This window comes from Salvelinus fontinalis, chromosome 12 (assembly GCF_029448725.1).
Source record: "Salvelinus fontinalis isolate EN_2023a chromosome 12, ASM2944872v1, whole genome shotgun sequence".
In the NCBI taxonomy this organism is placed as follows: domain Eukaryota; kingdom Metazoa; phylum Chordata; class Actinopteri; order Salmoniformes; family Salmonidae; genus Salvelinus; species Salvelinus fontinalis.
This window is the reverse complement of record NC_074676.1, coordinates 59,298,353-59,317,286: the sequence shown is the minus strand read 5'-3', so window position 1 is coordinate 59,317,286 and position 18,934 is coordinate 59,298,353. Positions and strand designations below refer to the sequence as shown.

Below are 18,934 nucleotides of genomic sequence, written 5' to 3'. Positions count from 1 at the left end.
CCATATGATGCCCCTAAGTGTATGGTCAATGTCTCAGCCTAGTACCCATATGATGCCTTTAAGTGTATGGTCAATGTCTCAGCCTAGTACCCATATGATGCCCCTAAGTGTATGGTCAACGTGTCAGCCTAGTACCCATATGATGCCCCTAAGTGTATGGTCAATGTGTCAGCCTAGTACCCATATGATGCCCCTAAGTGTACGGTCAATGTGTCAGCCTAATACCCATATGATGCCCCTAAGTGTACGGTCAATGTGTCAGCCTAGTACCCATATGATGTGTATGGTCAATGTGTCAGCCTAGTACCCATATGATGCCCCTAAGTGTATGGTCAATGTGTCAGCCTAGTACCCATATGATGCCCCTAAGTGTACGGCCGATGTTTCAGCCTAGTACCCATATGATGCCCCTAAGTGTATGGTCAATGTGTCAGCCTAGGACCCATATGATGTGCATGGTCTCAGCCTAGTACCCATACGATGCCCCTAAGTGTATGGTCAATGTGTCAGCCTAGTACCCATATGATGCCCCTAAGTGTACGGTCAATGTGTCAGCCTAGTACCCATATGATGCCCCTAAGTGTACGGTCAATGTGTCAGCCTAGTACCCATATGATGCCCCTAAGTGTACGGTCAATGTGTCAGCCTAGTACCCATATGATGCCCCTAAGTGTATGGTCAATGTGTCAGCCTAGTACCCATATGATGTGTATGGTCGATGTGTCAGCCTAGTACCCATATGATGCCCCTAAGTGTACGGTCAATGTGTCAGCCTAGTACCCATATGATGCCCCTAAGTGTATGGTCAATGTGTCAGCCTAGTACCCATATGATGCCCCTAAGTGTAGAGGCCTACAAGGGAAATGGAAAGTGTTGATGTGACATAATGCCATCTGATTAAAGTGACATAATGCCATCTGATTAAAATGTTGATGTGACATAATGCCATCTGATTAAAGTGTTGGTGATGTGACATAATGCCATCTGATTAAAGTGTTGGTGTTGTGACATAATGCCATCTGATTAAAGTGTTGGTGATGACATAATGCCATCTGATTAAAGTGTTGATGTGACATAATGCCATCTGATTAAAGTGTTGGTGATGTGACATAATGCCATCTGATTAAAGTGTTGGTGTTGTGACATAATGCCATCTGATTAAAGTGTTGGTGATGACATAATGCCATCTGATTAAAGTGTTGATGTGACATAATGCCATCTGATTAAAGTGTTGGTGATGTGACATAATGCCATCTGATTAAAGTGTTGATGTGACAATGCCATCTGATTAAAGTGTTGGTGATGACATAATGCCATCTGATTAAAGTGTTGATGTGACATAATGCCATCTGATTAAAGTGTTGGTGATGACATAATGCCATCTGATTAAAGTGTTGATGTGACATAATGCCATCTGATTAAAGTGTTGGTGATGTGACATAATGCCATCTGATTAAAGTGTTGGTGATGACATAATGCCATCTGATTAAAGTGTTGATGTGACATAATGCCATCTGATTAAAGTGTTGGTGTGACATAATGCCATCTGATTAAAGTGTTGGTGTGACATAATGCCATCTGATTAAAGTGTTGATGTGACATAATGCCATCTGATTAAAGTGTTGGTGTTGTGACATAATGCCATCTGATTAAAGTGTTGGTGATGTGACATAATGCCATCTGATTAAAGTGTTGGTGTTGTGACATAATGCCAACTGATTAAAGTGTTGGTGATGTGACATAATGCCATCTGATTAAAGTGTTGGCGATGTGACATAATGCCATCTGATTAAAGTGTTGGTGATGACATAATGCCATCTGATTAAAGTATTGGTGATGACATAATGCCATCTGATTAAAGTATTGGTGAGGACATAATGCCATCTGATTAAAGTGTTGGTGATGTGACATAATGCCATCTGATTAAAGTGGTGATGACATAATGCCATCTGATTAAAGTGTTGGCGATGACATAATGTCATCTCATTAAAGTATTGGTGTTGTGACATAATGCCATCTGATTAAAGTGTTGGTGATGTGACATAATGCCATCTGATTAAAGTGTTGGTGATGACATAATGCCATCTGATTAAAGTGTTGGTGATGACATAATGCCATCTGATTAAAGTGTTGGTGTTGTGACATAATGCCATCTGATTAAAGTGTTGGTGATGACATAATGCCATCTGATTAAAGTGTTGGTGATGTGACATAATGCCATCTGATTAAAGTGTTGGTGATGTGACATAATGCCATCTGATTAAAATGTTGGTGTTGTGACATAATGCCATCTGATTAAAGTGTTGGTGTTGTGACATAATGCCATCTGATTAAAGTGTTGGTGATGACATAATGCCATCTGATTAAAGTGTTGGTGATGACATAATGCCATCTGATTAAAGTGGTGATGTGACATAATGCCATCTGACTAAAGTGTTGGTGATGACATAATGCCATCTGATTAAAGTGGTGATGGCATAATGCCATCTGATTAAAGTGTTGGTGTTGACATAATGCCATCTGATTAAAGTGTTGGTGATGACATAATGCCATCTGATTAAAGTGTTGATGATGTGACATAATGCCATCTGATTAAAGTGTTGGTGATGACATAATGCCATCTGATTAAAGTGTTGGTGATGACATAATGCCATCTGATTAAAGTGTTGGTGATGTGACATAATGCCATCTGATTAAAGTGGTGATGTGACATAATGCCATCTGATTAAAGTGTTGGTGATGACATAATGCCATCTGATTAAAGTGTTGGTGATGACATAATGCCATCTGATTAAAGTGTTGGTGATGACATAATGCCATCTGATTAAAGTGTTGGTGATGTGACATAATGCCATCTGATTAAAGTGGTGATGTGACATAATGCCATCTGATTAAAGTGGTGATGTGACATAATGCCATCTGATTAAAGTGTTGATGTGACATAATGCCATCTGATTAAAGTGTTGATGTGACATAATGCCATCTGATTAAAGTGTTGGTGATGTGACATAATGCCATCTGATTAAAGTGTTGGTGTTGTGACATAATGCCATCTGATTAAAGTGTTGGTGTTGTGACATAATGCCATCTAATTAAAGTATTGATGTGACATAATGCCATCTGATTAAAGTGTTGGTGATGACATAATGCCATCTGATTAAAGTGTTGATGTGACATAATGCCATCTGATTAAAGTGTTGGTGATGACATAATGCCATCTGATTAAAGTGTTGGTGATGTGACATAATGCCATCTGATTAAAGTGTTGGTGATGTGACATAATGCCATCTGATTAAAGTGTTGGTGATGACATAATGCCATCTGATTAAAGTGTTGGTGATGACATAATGCCATCTGATTAAAGTGTTGGTGATGACATAATGCCATCTGATTAAAGTGTTGGTGATGTGACATAATGCCATCTGATTAAAGTGTTGGTGATGTGACATAATGCCATCTGATTAAAGTGTTGATGATGACATAATGCCATCTGATTAAAGTGTTGATGTGACATAATGCCATCTGATTAAAGTGTTGATGTGACATAATGCCATCTGATTAAAGTGTTGATGTGACATAATGCCATCTGATTAAAGTGTTGATGTGACATAATGCCATCTGATTAAAGTGTTGATGTGACATAATGCCATCTGATTAAAGTGTTGGTGATGTGACATAATGCCATCTGATTAAAGTGTTGGTGATGTGACATAATGCCATCTGATTAAAGTGGTGATGTGACATAATGCCATCTGATTAAAGTGTTGATGTGACATAATGCCATCTGATTAAAGTGTTGGTGATGTGACATAATGCCATCTGATTAAAGTGTTGATGTGACATAATGCCATCTGATTAAAGTGTTGGTGTGACATAATGCCATCTGATTAAAGTGTTGGTGTGACATAATGCCATCTGATTAAAGTGTTGGTGTGACATAATGCCATCTGATTAAAGTGTTGGTGTGACATAATGCCATCTGATTAAAGTGTTGATGTGACATAATGCCATCTGATTAAAGTGTTGATGTGACATAATGCCATCTGATTAAAGTGGTGATGTGACATAATGCCATCTGATTAAAGTGTTGATGTGACATAATGCCATCTGATTAAAGTGTTGATGTGACATAATGCCATCTGATTAAAGTGTTGATGTGACATAATGCCATCTGATTAAAGTGTTGATGTGACATAATGCCATCTGATTAAAGTGTTGGTGATGACATAATGCCATCTGATTAAAGTGTTGGTGATGACATAATGCCATCTGATTAAAGTGTTGGTGATGTGACATAATGCCATCTGATTAAAGTGTTGGTGATGTGACATAATGCCATCTGATTAAAGTGTTGGTGATGACATAATGCCATCTGATTAAAGTGTTGGTGATGACATAATGCCATCTGATTAAAGTGTTGGTGATGACATAATGCCATCTGATTAAAGTGTTGATGTGACATAATGCCATCTGATTAAAGTGTTGATGTGACATAATGCCATCTGATTAAAGTGGTGATGTGACATAATGCCATCTGATTAAAGTGGTGATGTGACATAATGCCATCTGATTAAAGTGTTGATGTGACATAATGCCATCTGATTAAAGTGTTGATGATGTGACATAATGCCATCTGATTAAAGTGTTGATGATGTGACATAATGCCATCTGATTAAAGTGTTGATGATGTGACATAATGCCATCTGATTAAAGTGTTGATGATGTGACATAATGCCATCTGATTAAAGTGTTGATGATGTGACATAATGCCATCTGATTAAAGTGTTGATGATGTGACATAATGCCATCTGATTAAAGTGTTGATGTGACATAATGCCATCTGATTAAAGTGTTGATGTGACATAATGCCATCTGATTAAAGTGTTGATGTGACATAATGCCATCTGATTAAAGTGTTGGTGATGACATAATGCCATCTGATTAAAGTGTTGATGTGACATAATGCCATCTGATTAAAGTGTTGATGTGACATAATGCTATCTGATTAAAGTGTTGATGTGACATAATGCCATCTGATTAAAGTGTTGGTGATGACATAATGCCATCTGATTAAAGTGTTGATGTGACATAATGCCATCTGATTAAAGTGTTGGTGATGACATAATGCCATCTGATTAAAGTGTTGGTGATGACATAATGCCATCTGATTAAAGTGTTGGTGATGACATAATGCCATCTGATTAAAGTGGTGATGTGACATAATGCCATCTGATTAAAGTGTTGGTGATGACATAATGCCATCTGATTAAAGTGTTGATGTGACATAATGCCATCTGATTAAAGTGTTGGTGATGACATAATGCCATCTGATTAAAGTGTTGGTGATGACATAATGCCATCTGATTAAAGTGTTGGTGATGACATAATGCCATCTGATTAAAGTGGTGATGTGACATAATGCCATCTGATTAAAGAGTTGGTGTTGTGACATAATGCCATCTGATTAAAGTGTTGATGTGACATAATGCCATCTGATTAAAGTGTTGATGTGACATAATGCCATCTGATTAAAGTGTTGATGTGACATAATGCCATCTGATTAAAGTGTTGGTGATGACATAATGCCATCTGATTAAAGTGTTGGTGATGACATAATGCCATCTGATTAAAGTGTTGGTGATGACATAATGCCATCTGATTAAAGTGTTGGTGATGACATAATGCCATCTGATTAAAGTGTTGGTGATGTGACATAATGCCATCTGATTAAAGTGGTGATGTGACATAATGCCATCTGATTAAAGTGTTGATGTGACATAATGCCATCTGATTAAAGTGTTGGTGTGACATAATGCCATCTGATTAAAGTGTTGGTGTTGTGACATAATGCCATCTGATTAAAGTGTTGGTGTTGTGACATAATGCCATCTGATTAAAGTGTTGGTGATGACATAATGCCATCTGATTAAAGTGGTGATGACATAATGCCATCTGATTAAAGTGTTGATGTGACATAATGCCATCTGATTAAAGTGTTGATGATGTGACATAATGCCATCTGATTAAAGTGTTGATGTGACATAATGCCATCTGATTAAAGTGGTGATGTGACATAATGCCATCTGATTAAAGTGTTGGTGATGACATAATGCCATCTGATTAAAGTGGTGATGACATAATGCCATCTGATTAAAGTGTTGATGTGACATAATGCCATCTGATTAAAGTGTTGGTGTTGTGACATAATGCCATCTGATTAAAGTGTTGGTGTTGTGACATAATGCCATCTGATTAAAGTGTTGGTGATGACATAATGCCATCTGATTAAAGTGGTGATGACATAATGCCATCTGATTAAAGTGTTGATGTGACATAATGCCATCTGATTAAAGTGTTGGTGTGACATAATGCCATCTGATTAAAGTGTTGATGATGTGACATAATGCCATCTGATTAAAGTGTTGATGTGACATAATGCCATCTGATTAAAGTGGTGATGTGACATAATGCCATCTGATTAAAGTGTTGATGTGACATAATGCCATCTGATTAAAGTGTTGGTGTTGTGACATAATGCCATCTGATTAAAGTGTTGGTGTTGTGACATAATGCCATCTGATTAAAGTGTTGGTGATGACATAATGCCATCTGATTAAAGTGGTGATGACATAATGCCATCTGATTAAAGTGTTGATGTGACATAATGCCATCTGATTAAAGTGTTGATGATGTGACATAATGCCATCTGATTAAAGTGTTGATGTGACATAATGCCATCTGATTAAAGTGGTGATGTGACATAATGCCATCTGATTAAAGTGTTGGTGATGACATAATGCCATCTGATTAAAGTGTTGGTGATGACATAATGCCATCTGATTAAAGTGTTGGTGATGACATAATGCCATCTGATTAAAGTGGTGATGACATAATGCCATCTGATTAAAGTGTTGATGTGACATAATGCCATCTGATTAAAGTGTTGGTGTGACATAATGCCATCTGATTAAAGTGTTGATGATGTGACATAATGCCATCTGATTAAAGTGTTGATGTGACATAATGCCATCTGATTAAAGTGTTGGTGTTGTGACATAATGCCATCTGATTAAAGTGTTGATGTGACATAATGCCATCTGATTAAAGTGTTGGTGATGACATAATGCCATCTGATTAAAGTGGTGATGACATAATGCCATCTGATTAAAGTGTTGATGTGACATAATGCCATCTGATTAAAGTGTTGATGTGACATAATGCCATCTGATTAAAGTGGTGATGTGACATAATGCCATCTGATTAAAGTGTTGGTGATGACATAATGCCATCTGATTAAAGTGGTGATGACATAATGCCATCTGATTAAAGTGTTGATGTGACATAATGCCATCTGATTAAAGTGTTGGTGTTGTGACATAATGCCATCTGATTAAAGTGTTGGTGTTGTGACATAATGCCATCTGATTAAAGTGTTGGTGATGACATAATGCCATCTGATTAAAGTGGTGATGACATAATGCCATCTGATTAAAGTGTTGATGTGACATAATGCCATCTGATTAAAGTGTTGATGATGTGACATAATGCCATCTGATTAAAGTGTTGATGTGACATAATGCCATCTGATTAAAGTGGTGATGTGACATAATGCCATCTGATTAAAGTGTTGGTGATGACATAATGCCATCTGATTAAAGTGTTGGTGACATAATGCCATCTGATTAAAGTGTTGGTGATGTGACATAATGCCATCTGATTAAAGTGTTGGTGTTGTGACATAATGCCATCTGATTAAAGTGTTGATGTGACATAATGCCATCTGATTAAAGTGTTGGTGTGACATAATGCCATCTGATTAAAGTGTTGGTGTGACATAATGCCATCTGATTAAAGTGTTGGTGTGACATAATGCCATCTGATTAAAGTGTTGATGTGACATAATGCCATCTGATTAAAGTGTTGATGTGACATAATGCCATCTGATTAAAGTGTTGGTGTTGTGACATAATGCCATCTGATTAAAGTGTTGGTGTTGTGACATAATGCCATCTGATTAAAGTGTTGGTGATGACATAATGCCATCTGATTAAGGTGTTGGTGATGTGACATAATGCCATCTGATTAAAGTGTTGGTGATGACATAATGCCATCTGATTAAAGTGGTGATGACATAATGCCATCTGATTAAAGTGTTGATGTGACATAATGCCATCTGATTAGTGTTGGTGTTGTGACATAATGCCATCTGATTAAAGTGTTGGTGATGACATAATGCCATCTGATTAAAGTGTTGGTGATGACATAATGCCATCTGATTAAAGTGTTGGTGATGACATAATGCCATCTGATTAAAGTGGTGATGACATAATGCCATCTGATTAAAGTGTTGATGTGACATAATGCCATCTGATTAAAGTGGTGATGTGACATAATGCCATCTGATTAAAGTGTTGGTGATGACATAATGCCATCTGATTAAAGTGGTGATGACATAATGCCATCTGATTAAAGTGTTGATGTGACATAATGCCATCTGATTAAAGTGTTGGTGTTGTGACATAATGCCATCTGATTAAAGTGTTGATGATGTGACATAATGCCATCTGATTAAAGTGTTGGTGTTGTGACATAATGCCATCTGATTAAAGTGTTGATGATGTGACATAATGCCATCTGATTAAAGTGTTGGTGTTGTGACATAATGCCATCTGATTAAAGTGTTGGTGATGACATAATGCCATCTGATTAAAGTGTTGATGTGACATAATGCCATCTGATTAAAGTGTTGGTGTGACATAATGCCATCTGATTAAAGTGTTGGTGTTGTGACATAATGCCATCTGATTAAAGTGTTGGTGTTGTGACATAATGCCATCTGATTAAAGTGGTGATGACATAATGCCATCTGATTAAAGTGTTGATGTGACATAATGCCATCTGATTAAAGTGTTGGTGTGACATAATGCCATCTGATTAAAGTGTTGATGATGTGACATAATGCCATCTGATTAAAGTGTTGATGTGACATAATGCCATCTGATTAAAGTGTTGGTGATGACATAATGCCATCTGATTAAAGTGGTGATGACATAATGCCATCTGATTAAAGTGTTGATGTGACATAATGCCATCTGATTAAAGTGTTGGTGTTGTGACATAATGCCATCTGATTAAAGTGTTGGTGATGACATAATGCCATCTGATTAAAGTGGTGATGACATAATGCCATCTGATTAAAGTGTTGATGTGACATAATGGCATCTGATTAAAGTGTTGGTGATGACATAATGCCATCTGATTAAAGTGTTGATGTGACATAATGCCATCTGATTAAAGTGTTGGTGTGACATAATGCCATCTGATTAAAGTGTTGATGATGTGACATAATGCCATCTGATTAAAGTGTTGATGTGACATAATGCCATCTGATTAAAGTGGTGATGTGACATAATGCCATCTGATTAAAGTGTTGGTGATGACATAATGCCATCTGATTAAAGTGTTGATGTGACATAATGCCATCTGATTAAAGTGTTGATGTGACATAATGCCATCTGATTAAAGTGTTGGTGATGACATAATGCCATCTGATTAAAGTGTTGGTGTGACATAATGCCATCTGATTAAAGTGTTGGTGTTGTGACATAATGCCATCTGATTAAAGTGTTGGTGTTGTGACATAATGCCATCTGATTAAAGTGTTGGTGTTGTGACATAATGCCATCTGATTAAAGTGTTGGTGATGACATAATGCCATCTGATTAAAGTGTTGGTGATGACATAATGCCATCTGATTAAAGTGGTGATGACATAATGCCATCTGATTAAAGTGTTGATGTGACATAATGCCATCTGATTAAAGTGTTGGTGTGACATAATGCCATCTGATTAAAGTGGTGATGACATAATGCCATCTAATTAAAGTGGTGATGACATAATGCCATCTGATTAAAGTGGTGATGACATAATGCCATCTGATTAAAGTGGTGATGACATAATGCCATCTGATTAAAGTGTTGATGTGACATAATGCCATCTGATTAAAGTGTTGATGTGACATAATGCCATCTGATTAAAGTGTTGATGTGACATAATGCCATCTGATTAAAGTGTTGATGTGACATAATGCCATCTGATTAAAGTGTTGGTGATGACATAATGCCATCTGATTAAAGTGTTGGTGATGTGACATAATGCCATCTGATTAAAGTGTTGGTGATGTGACATAATGCCATCTGATTAAAGTGTTGGTGATGTGACATAATGCCATCTGATTAAAGTGTTGGTGTTGTGACATAATGCCATCTGATTAAAGTGTTGGTGTTGTGACATAATGCCATCTGATTAAAGTGTTGGTGATGTGACATAATGCCATCTAATTAAAGTGGTGATGTGACATAATGCCATCTGATTAAAGTGTTGGTGATGACATAATGCCATCTGATTAAAGTGGTGATGACATAATGCCATCTGATTAAAGTGTTGATGTGACATAATGCCATCTGATTAAAGTGTTGGTGTTGTGACATAATGCCATCTGATTAAAGTGTTGGTGATGACATAATGCCATCTGGTTAAAGTGGTGATGACATAATGCCATCTGATTAAAGTGTTGATGTGACATAATGCCATCTGATTAAAGTGTTGGTGTTGTGACATAATGCCATCTGATTAAAGTGTTGATGTGACATAATGCCATCTGATTAAAGTGTTGGTGATGACATAATGCCATCTGATTAAAGTGTTGGTGATGACATAATGCCATCTGATTAAAGTGTTGATGTGACATAATGGCATCTGATTAAAGTGTTGGTGATGACATAATGCCATCTGATTAAAGTGTTGGTGTGACATAATGCCATCTGATTAAAGTGTTGATGATGTGACATAATGCCATCTGATTAAAGTGTTGATGTGACATAATGCCATCTGATTAAAGTGGTGATGTGACATAATGCCATCTGATTAAAGTGTTGGTGATGACATAATGCCATCTGATTAAAGTGGTGATGACATAATGCCATCTGATTAAAGTGTTGATGTGACATAATGCCATCTGATTAAAGTGTTGGTGTTGTGACATAATGCCATCTGATTAAAGTGTTGGTGTTGTGACATAATGCCATCTGATTAAAGTGTTGGTGATGACATAATGCCATCTGATTAAAGTGGTGATGACATAATGCCATCTGATTAAAGTGTTGATGTGACATAATGCCATCTGATTAAAGTGGTGATGTGACATAATGCCATCTGATTAAAGTGTTGGTGATGACATAATGCCATCTGATTAAAGTGTTGATGTGACATAATGCCATCTGATTAAAGTGTTGGTGATGTGACATAATGCCATCTGATTAAAGTGTTGGTGTTGTGACATAATGCCATCTGATTAAAGTGTTGATGTGACATAATGCCATCTGATTAAAGTGTTGGTGTGACATAATGCCATCTGATTAAAGTGTTGGTGTGACATAATGCCATCTGATTAAAGTGTTGGTGTGACATAATGCCATCTGATTAAAGTGTTGATGTGACATAATGCCATCTGATTAAAGTGTTGATGTGACATAATGCCATCTGATTAAAGTGTTGGTGTTGTGACATAATGCCATCTGATTAAAGTGTTGGTGTTGTGACATAATGCCATCTGATTAAAGTGTTGGTGATGACATAATGCCATCTGATTAAGGTGTTGGTGATGTGACATAATGCCATCTGATTAAAGTGTTGGTGTTGTGACATAATGCCATCTGATTAAAGTGTTGGTGATGACATAATGCCATCTGATTAAAGTGTTGGTGATGACATAATGCCATCTGATTAAAGTGTTGGTGATGACATAATGCCATCTGATTAAAGTGGTGATGACATAATGCCATCTGATTAAAGTGTTGATGTGACATAATGCCATCTGATTAAAGTGTTGGTGTTGTGACATAATGCCATCTGATTAATGTGTTGGTGTTGTGACATAATGCCATCTGATTAAAGTGTTGGTGATGACATAATGCCATCTGATTAAAGTGTTGGTGATGTGACATAATGCCATCTGATTAAAGTGTTGGTGTTGTGACATAATGCCATCTGATTAAAGTGTTGATGTGACATAATGCCATCTGATTAAAGTGTTGGTGTGACATAATGCCATCTGATTAAAGTGTTGGTGTGACATAATGCCATCTGATTAAAGTGTTGGTGTGACATAATGCCATCTGATTAAAGTGTTGATGTGACATAATGCCATCTGATTAAAGTGTTGGTGTTGTGACATAATGCCATCTGATTAATGTGTTGGTGTTGTGACATAATGCCATCTGATTAAAGTGTTGGTGATGACATAATGCCATCTGATTAAAGTGTTGGTGATGTGACATAATGCCATCTGATTAAAGTGTTGGTGTTGTGACATAATGCCATCTGATTAAAGTGTTGGTGATGTGACATAATGCCATCTGATTAAAGTGTTGGTGATGACATAATGCCATCTGATTAAAGTGTTGGTGATGACATAATGCCATCTGATTAAAGTGGTGATGACATAATGCCATCTGATTAAAGTGTTGATGTGACATAATGCCATCTGATTAAAGTGTTGGTGTGACATAATGCCATCTGATTAAAGTGGTGATGACATAATGCCATCTAATTAAAGTGGTGATGACATAATGCCATCTGATTAAAGTGGTGATGACATAATGCCATCTGATTAAAGTGGTGATGACATAATGCCATCTGATTAAAGTGTTGATGTGACATAATGCCATCTGATTAAAGTGTTGGTGATGTGACATAATGCCATCTGATTAAAGTGTTGGTGTTGTGACATAATGCCATCTGATTAAAGTGTTGGTGATGTGACATAATGCCATCTGATTAAAGTGTTGGTGATGTGACATAATGCCATCTAATTAAAGTGTTGATGTGACATAATGCCATCTAATTAAATGCAGCATAACAGCAGTATTGAAATGTGAAGTAATTAATAGTAGATACAGTAGACCAGTTCCTCAGGTGAACGTCCCATAGAGCACAGGGCAGGTGATCCGTCCAGGTATCTTACCTGGTATAGCTAGGTTCCTCAGGTGAACGTCCCATAGAGCACAGGGCAGGTGATCCGTCCAGGTATCTTACCTGGTATAGCTAGGTTCCTCAGGTGAACGTCCCATAGAGCACAGGGCAGGTGATCCATCCAGGTGTCTTACCTGGTATAGCTAGGTTCCTCAGGGGGACGTCCCATAGAGCACAGGGCAGGTGATCCGTCCAGGTATCTTACCTGGTATAGCTAGGTTCCTCAGGGGAATGTCCCATAGAGCACAGGGCAGGTGATCCGTCCAGGTATCTTACCTGGTATAGCTAGGTTCCTCAGGGGAACGTCCCATAGAGCACAGGGCAGGTGATCCGTCCAGGTGTCTTACCTGGTATAGCTAGGTTCCTCAGGGGAACGTCCCATAGAGCACAGGGCAGTTGGTCCATCCAGGTATCTTACCTGGTATAGCTAGGTTCCTCAGGGGAACGTCCCATAGAGCACAGGGCAGGTGGTCCATCCAGGTATCTTACCTGGTATAGCTAGGTTCCTCAGGTGAACGTCCCATAGAGCACAGGGCAGGTGATCCATCCAGGTATCTTACCTGGTATAGCTAGGTTCCTCAGGTGAACGTCCCATAGAGCACAGGGCAGGTGATCCATCCAGGTATCTTACCTGGTATAGCTAGGTTCCTCAGGGGGACGTCCCATAGAGCACAGGGCAGGTGATCCGTCCAGGTATCTTACCTGGTATAGCTAGGTTCCTCAGGGGGACGTCCCATAGAGCACAGGGCAGGTGATCCGTCCAGGTATCTTACCTGGTATAGCTAGGTTCCTCAGGGGGACGTCCCATAGAGCACAGGGCAGGTGATCCGTCCAGGTATCTTACCTGGTATAGCTAGGTTCCTCAGGGGAACGTCCCATAGAGCACAGGGTAGGTGATCCGTCCAGGTATCTTACCTGGTATAGCTAGGTTCCTCAGGTGAACGTCCCATAGAGCACAGGGCAGGTGATCCGTCCAGGTATCTTACCTGGTATAGCTAGGTTCCTCAGGGGAACGTCTCATAGAGCACAGGGCAGGTGATCCATCCAGGTATCTTACCTGGTATAGCTAGGTTCCTCAGGGGAACGTCCCATAGAGCACAGGGCAGGTGATCCGTCCAGGTATCTTACCTGGTATAGCTAGGTTCCTCAGGGGAACGTCCCATAGAGCACAGGGCAGGTGATCCGTCCAGGTATCTTACCTGGTATAGCTAGGTTCCTCAGGGGAATGTCCCATAGAGCACAGGGCAGGTGGTCCGTCCAGGTATCTTACCTGGTATAGCTAGGTTCCTCAGGGGAACGTCCCATAGAGCACAGGGCAGGTGATCCGTCCAGGTATCTTACCTGGTATAGCTAGGTTCCTCAGGGGAACGTCCCATAGAGCACAGGGCAGGTGACCCGTCCAGGTATCTTACCTGGTATAGCTAGGTTCCTCAGGGGAACGTCCCATAGAGCACAGGGCAGGTGATCCGTCCAGGTATCTTACCTGGTATAGCTAGGTTCCTCAGGGGAACGTCCCATAGAGCACAGGGCAGGTGATCCATCCAGGTATCTTACCTGGTATAGCTAGGTTCCTCAGGGGAACGTCCCATAGAGCACAGGGCAGGTGATCCGTCCAGGTATCTTACCTGGTATAGCTAGGTTCCTCAGGGGAACGTCCCATAGAGCACAGGGCAGGTGATCCGTCCAGGTATCTTACCTGGTATAGCTAGGTTCCTCAGGGGGACGTCCCATAGAGCACAGGGCAGGTGATCCATCCAGGTATCTTACCTGGTATAGCTAGGTTCCTCAGGGGAACGTCCCATAGAGCACAGTGCAGGTGATCCATCCAGGTATCTTACCTGGTATAGCTAGGTTCCTCAGGGGAACGTCCCATAGAGCACAGTGCAGGTGATCCATCCAGGTATCTTACCTGGTATAGCTAGGTTCCTCAGGGGAACGTCCCATAGAGCACAGGGCAGGTGGTCCATCCAGGTATCTTACCTGGTATAGCTAGGTTCCTCAGGGGAACGTCCCATAGAGCACAGGGTAGGTGATCCGTCCAGGTATCTTACCTGGTATAGCTAGGTTCCTCAGGGGAACGTCCCATAGAGCACAGGGCAGGTGGTCCATCCAGGTGTCTTACCTGGTACAGCTAGGTTCCTCAGGTGAACGTCCCATAGAGCACAGGGCAGGTGATCCGTCCAGGTGTCTTACCTGGTACAGCTAGGTTCCTCAGGTGAACGTCCCATAGAGCACAGGGCAGGTGATCCGTCCAGGTGTCTTACCTGGTATAGCCAGGTTCCTCAGGGGAACGTCCCATAGAGCACAGGGCAGGTGATCCATCCAGGTATCTTACCTGGTATAGCTAGGTTCCTCAGGGGGACGTCCCATAGAGCACAGGGCAGGTGGTCCGTCCAGGTATCTTACCTGGTATAGCTAGGTTCCTCAGGGGAATGTCCCATAGAGCACAGGGCAGGTGATCCATCCAGGTATCTTACCTGGTATAGCTAGGTTCCTCAGGGGAACGTCCCATAGAGCACAGGGCAGGTGATCCATCCAGGTATCTTACCTGGTATAGCTAGGTTCCTCAGGGGAATGTCCCATAGAGCACAGGGCAGGTGATCCATCCAGGTATCTTACCTGGTATAGCTAGGTTCCTCAGGGGAACGTCCCATAGAGCACAGGGCAGGTGGTCCATCCAGGTGTCCATGGGAAGTTCCTTCAGAGACACCTGCACTTCAGACACCACCTCGGAGGACATTTGTGGGTGCTAAAGATGTACAGTCATATTTCATCAAACACTGTACTGAAATTAATGAATGACTGTCCTCTAATGCATGGACTGTCCTCTAATGCATGGACTGTCCTCGAACTAATGACTGTCCTCGAACTAATGACTGTCCTCGAACTAATGACTGTCCTCGAACTAATGACTGTCCTCGAACTAATGACTGTCCTCGAACTAATGACTGTCCTCGAACTAATGACTGTCCTCGAACTAATGACTGTCCTCGAACTAATGACTGTCCTCGAACTAATGACTGTCCTCGAACTAATGACTGTCCTCGAACTAATGACTGTCCTCTAATGCATGGACTGTCCTCGAACGAATGACTGTCCTCGAACGAATGACTGTCCTAGAACGAATGACTGTCCTCGAATGGCTGAGGCCTCTGTATATTTTAAATAGTTCTAAAAAAAATCAATGAATTCATACAGTATACACATTTGTCATCCGTCTGCCACCTAAACTAGGACAGCCGTCCGTCTGCCACCTAAACTAGGACAGCCGTCCGTCTGCCACCTAAACTAGGACAGCCGTCCGTCTGCCACCTAAACTAGGACAGCCGTCCGTCTAGCACCTAAACTAGGACAGCCGTCCGTCTGCCACCTAAACTAGGACAGCCGTCCATCTACCATTTAAACTAGTAGGAAAAAAAAGTTTACAAATACACTACCGGTCAAAAGTTTTAGAACACCTACTCATTCAAGGGTTTTTCTTTATTTTTACTATTTTCTACATTGTAGAATAATAGTGAAGACATCAAAACTATGAAATAACATATATGGAATCATGTAGTAACCAAAAAAGTGTTAAATAAATCAAAAAATATTTGAGATTTGAGATTCTTCAAATCAAATCGCCACCCTTTGCCTTGATGACAGCTTTGCACACGCTTTGCATTCTCTCAACCAGCATCATGAGGTAGTCACCTGGAATGCATTTGAATTAACAGGCGTGTCTTCTTAAAAGTTAAATTGTGTAATGTCTTTCCTTCTTAATTCGTTTGAGCCAATCAGTTATGTTGTGACAAGGTAGAGGTGGTATACAGAAGATAGACCTCATTTGGTAAAAGACCAAGTCCATATTATGGCAAGAACAGCTAAAATAAGCAAAGAGAAACAACAGTCCATCATTACTTTAAGACATGAAGGTCAGTCAATCTGGAACATTTCAAGAACTTTGAAAGTTTCTTCAAGTGCAGATGCAAAAACCATCAAGCGCTATGATGAAACTGGCTCTCATGAGGACTGCCTCAGGAAAGGAAGACCCAGAGTTACCTCTGCTGCAGAGGATACGTTCATTCGAGTTACCAGCCTCAGATTACAGCCCAAATAAATGCTTCACAGAGTTCAAGTAACAGACACATCTCAACATCAACTGTTCAGAGGACACTGTGTGAATCAGGCCTTCATGGTCGAATTGCTGCAAAGAAACCACAACTAATGGACACCAAAGTATCTCAACTAACCTGTACCCCAGAACATTGACTCAGTAGGGTACCCCCTGTATATAGCCTCCACATTGACTCTGTACCGGTACCCCCTGTAAATAGCCTCCACATTGACTCTGTACCGGTACCCTCTGTATATAGCCTCCACATTGACTCTGTACCGTAACACCCTGTATATAGCCTCCACATTGACTCTGTACCGGTACCCCCTGTATATAGCCTCCACATTGACTCTGTACCGGTACCCCCTGTATATAGCCTCCACATTGACTCTGTACCGTAACACCCTGTATATAGCCTCCACATTGACTCTGTACCGGTACCCCCTGTATATAGCCTCCACATTGACTCTGTACCGGTACCCCCTGTATATAGCCTCCACATTGACTCTGTACCGGTACCCCCTGTATATAGCATCCACATTGACTCTGTACCGGTACCCCCTGTATATAGCATCCACATTGACTCTGTACCGGTACCCCCTGTATATAGCCTCCACATTGACTCTGTACCGGTACCCCCTGTATATAGCCTCCACATTGACTCTGTACCGGTACCCCCTGTATATAGCCTCCACACTGACTCTGTACCAGTACCCCCTGTATATAGCCTCCACATTAACTCTGTACCGTAATACCCTGTATATAGCCTCCACATTGACTCTGTACCGGTACCCCCTGTATATAGCCTCCACATTAACTCTGTACCGTAACACCCTGTATATAGCCTCCACATTGACTCTGTACCAGTACCCCCTGTATATAGCCTCCACATTGACTCTGTACCGGTACCCCCTGTATATAGCCTCCACATTGACTCTGTACCGGTACCCCCTGTATATAGCCTCCACACTGACTCTGTACCGGTACCCCCTGTATATAGCCTCCACACTGACTCTGTACCGGTACCCCCTGAATATAGCCTCCACATTGACTCTGTACCGGTACCCCCTGTATATAGCCTCCACACTGACTCTGTACCGGTACCCCCTGTATATAGCCTCCACATTGACTCTGTACCGGTACCCCCTGTATATAGCCTCCACATTGACTCTGTACCGTAACACCCTGTATATAGCCTCCACATTGACTCTGTACCGTAACACCCTGTATATAGTCTCCACATTGACTCTGTACCGTAATACCCAGTATATAGCCTCGTTATTGTTATTTTATTGTGTTTCTTTTAATTATTTTTTTACTTTAGTTTATTTGATAAATATTTTCTTAACTCTATTTCTTGAACTGAACTGTTGGTTACGGGCTTGTAAGTAAGTATTTCTGACTTCAACTGTACATAAAGGTATGTGGACACCCCTTCAAATCAGTGGATTTGGCTATTTCAGCCAAACCCATTGCTCATCAGTATATAAAATCGAGGACACAGCCATGTAATCTCCATAGTCAAACATTGACAGTATAATGGCCCTTACTGAAGAGCTCAGTGACTTTGAACGTGGCACCGTCATAGGATGCCACCTTTCCAACAAGTCAGGTTGTCCAATTTCTGCCCTGCTAGAGCTGCCTCGGTCAACTCTAAGCGCTCTTATTGTGAAGTGGACACATCAAGGAGCAACAACAGCTCAGCCGTGAAGTGGTAGACCACACAAGCTCACAGAACGGGACCGTGAAGTGGTAGGCCACACAAGCTCACAGAACGGGACCGTGAAGTGGTAGGCCACACAAGCT

At 40.7% G+C, this 18,934-nt stretch overlaps 1 protein-coding gene across 1 annotated transcript in view; it reads right to left on the bottom strand.

Moving 5' to 3' along the window:
* The window catches only part of plcxd1 (phosphatidylinositol-specific phospholipase C, X domain containing 1), a 43,452-nt gene that overhangs the window by 21,103 nt on the left and 3,415 nt on the right, over window positions 1–18,934 (bottom strand). Inside the window, exon 2 of the mRNA XM_055941228.1 lies at window positions 15,652–15,781. Within this exon, the coding sequence (XP_055797203.1) occupies window positions 15,652–15,772 (121 nt within the window). The 5' untranslated portion in view covers window positions 15,773–15,781. The remainder of the gene's footprint in view (window positions 1–15,651; window positions 15,782–18,934) is intronic.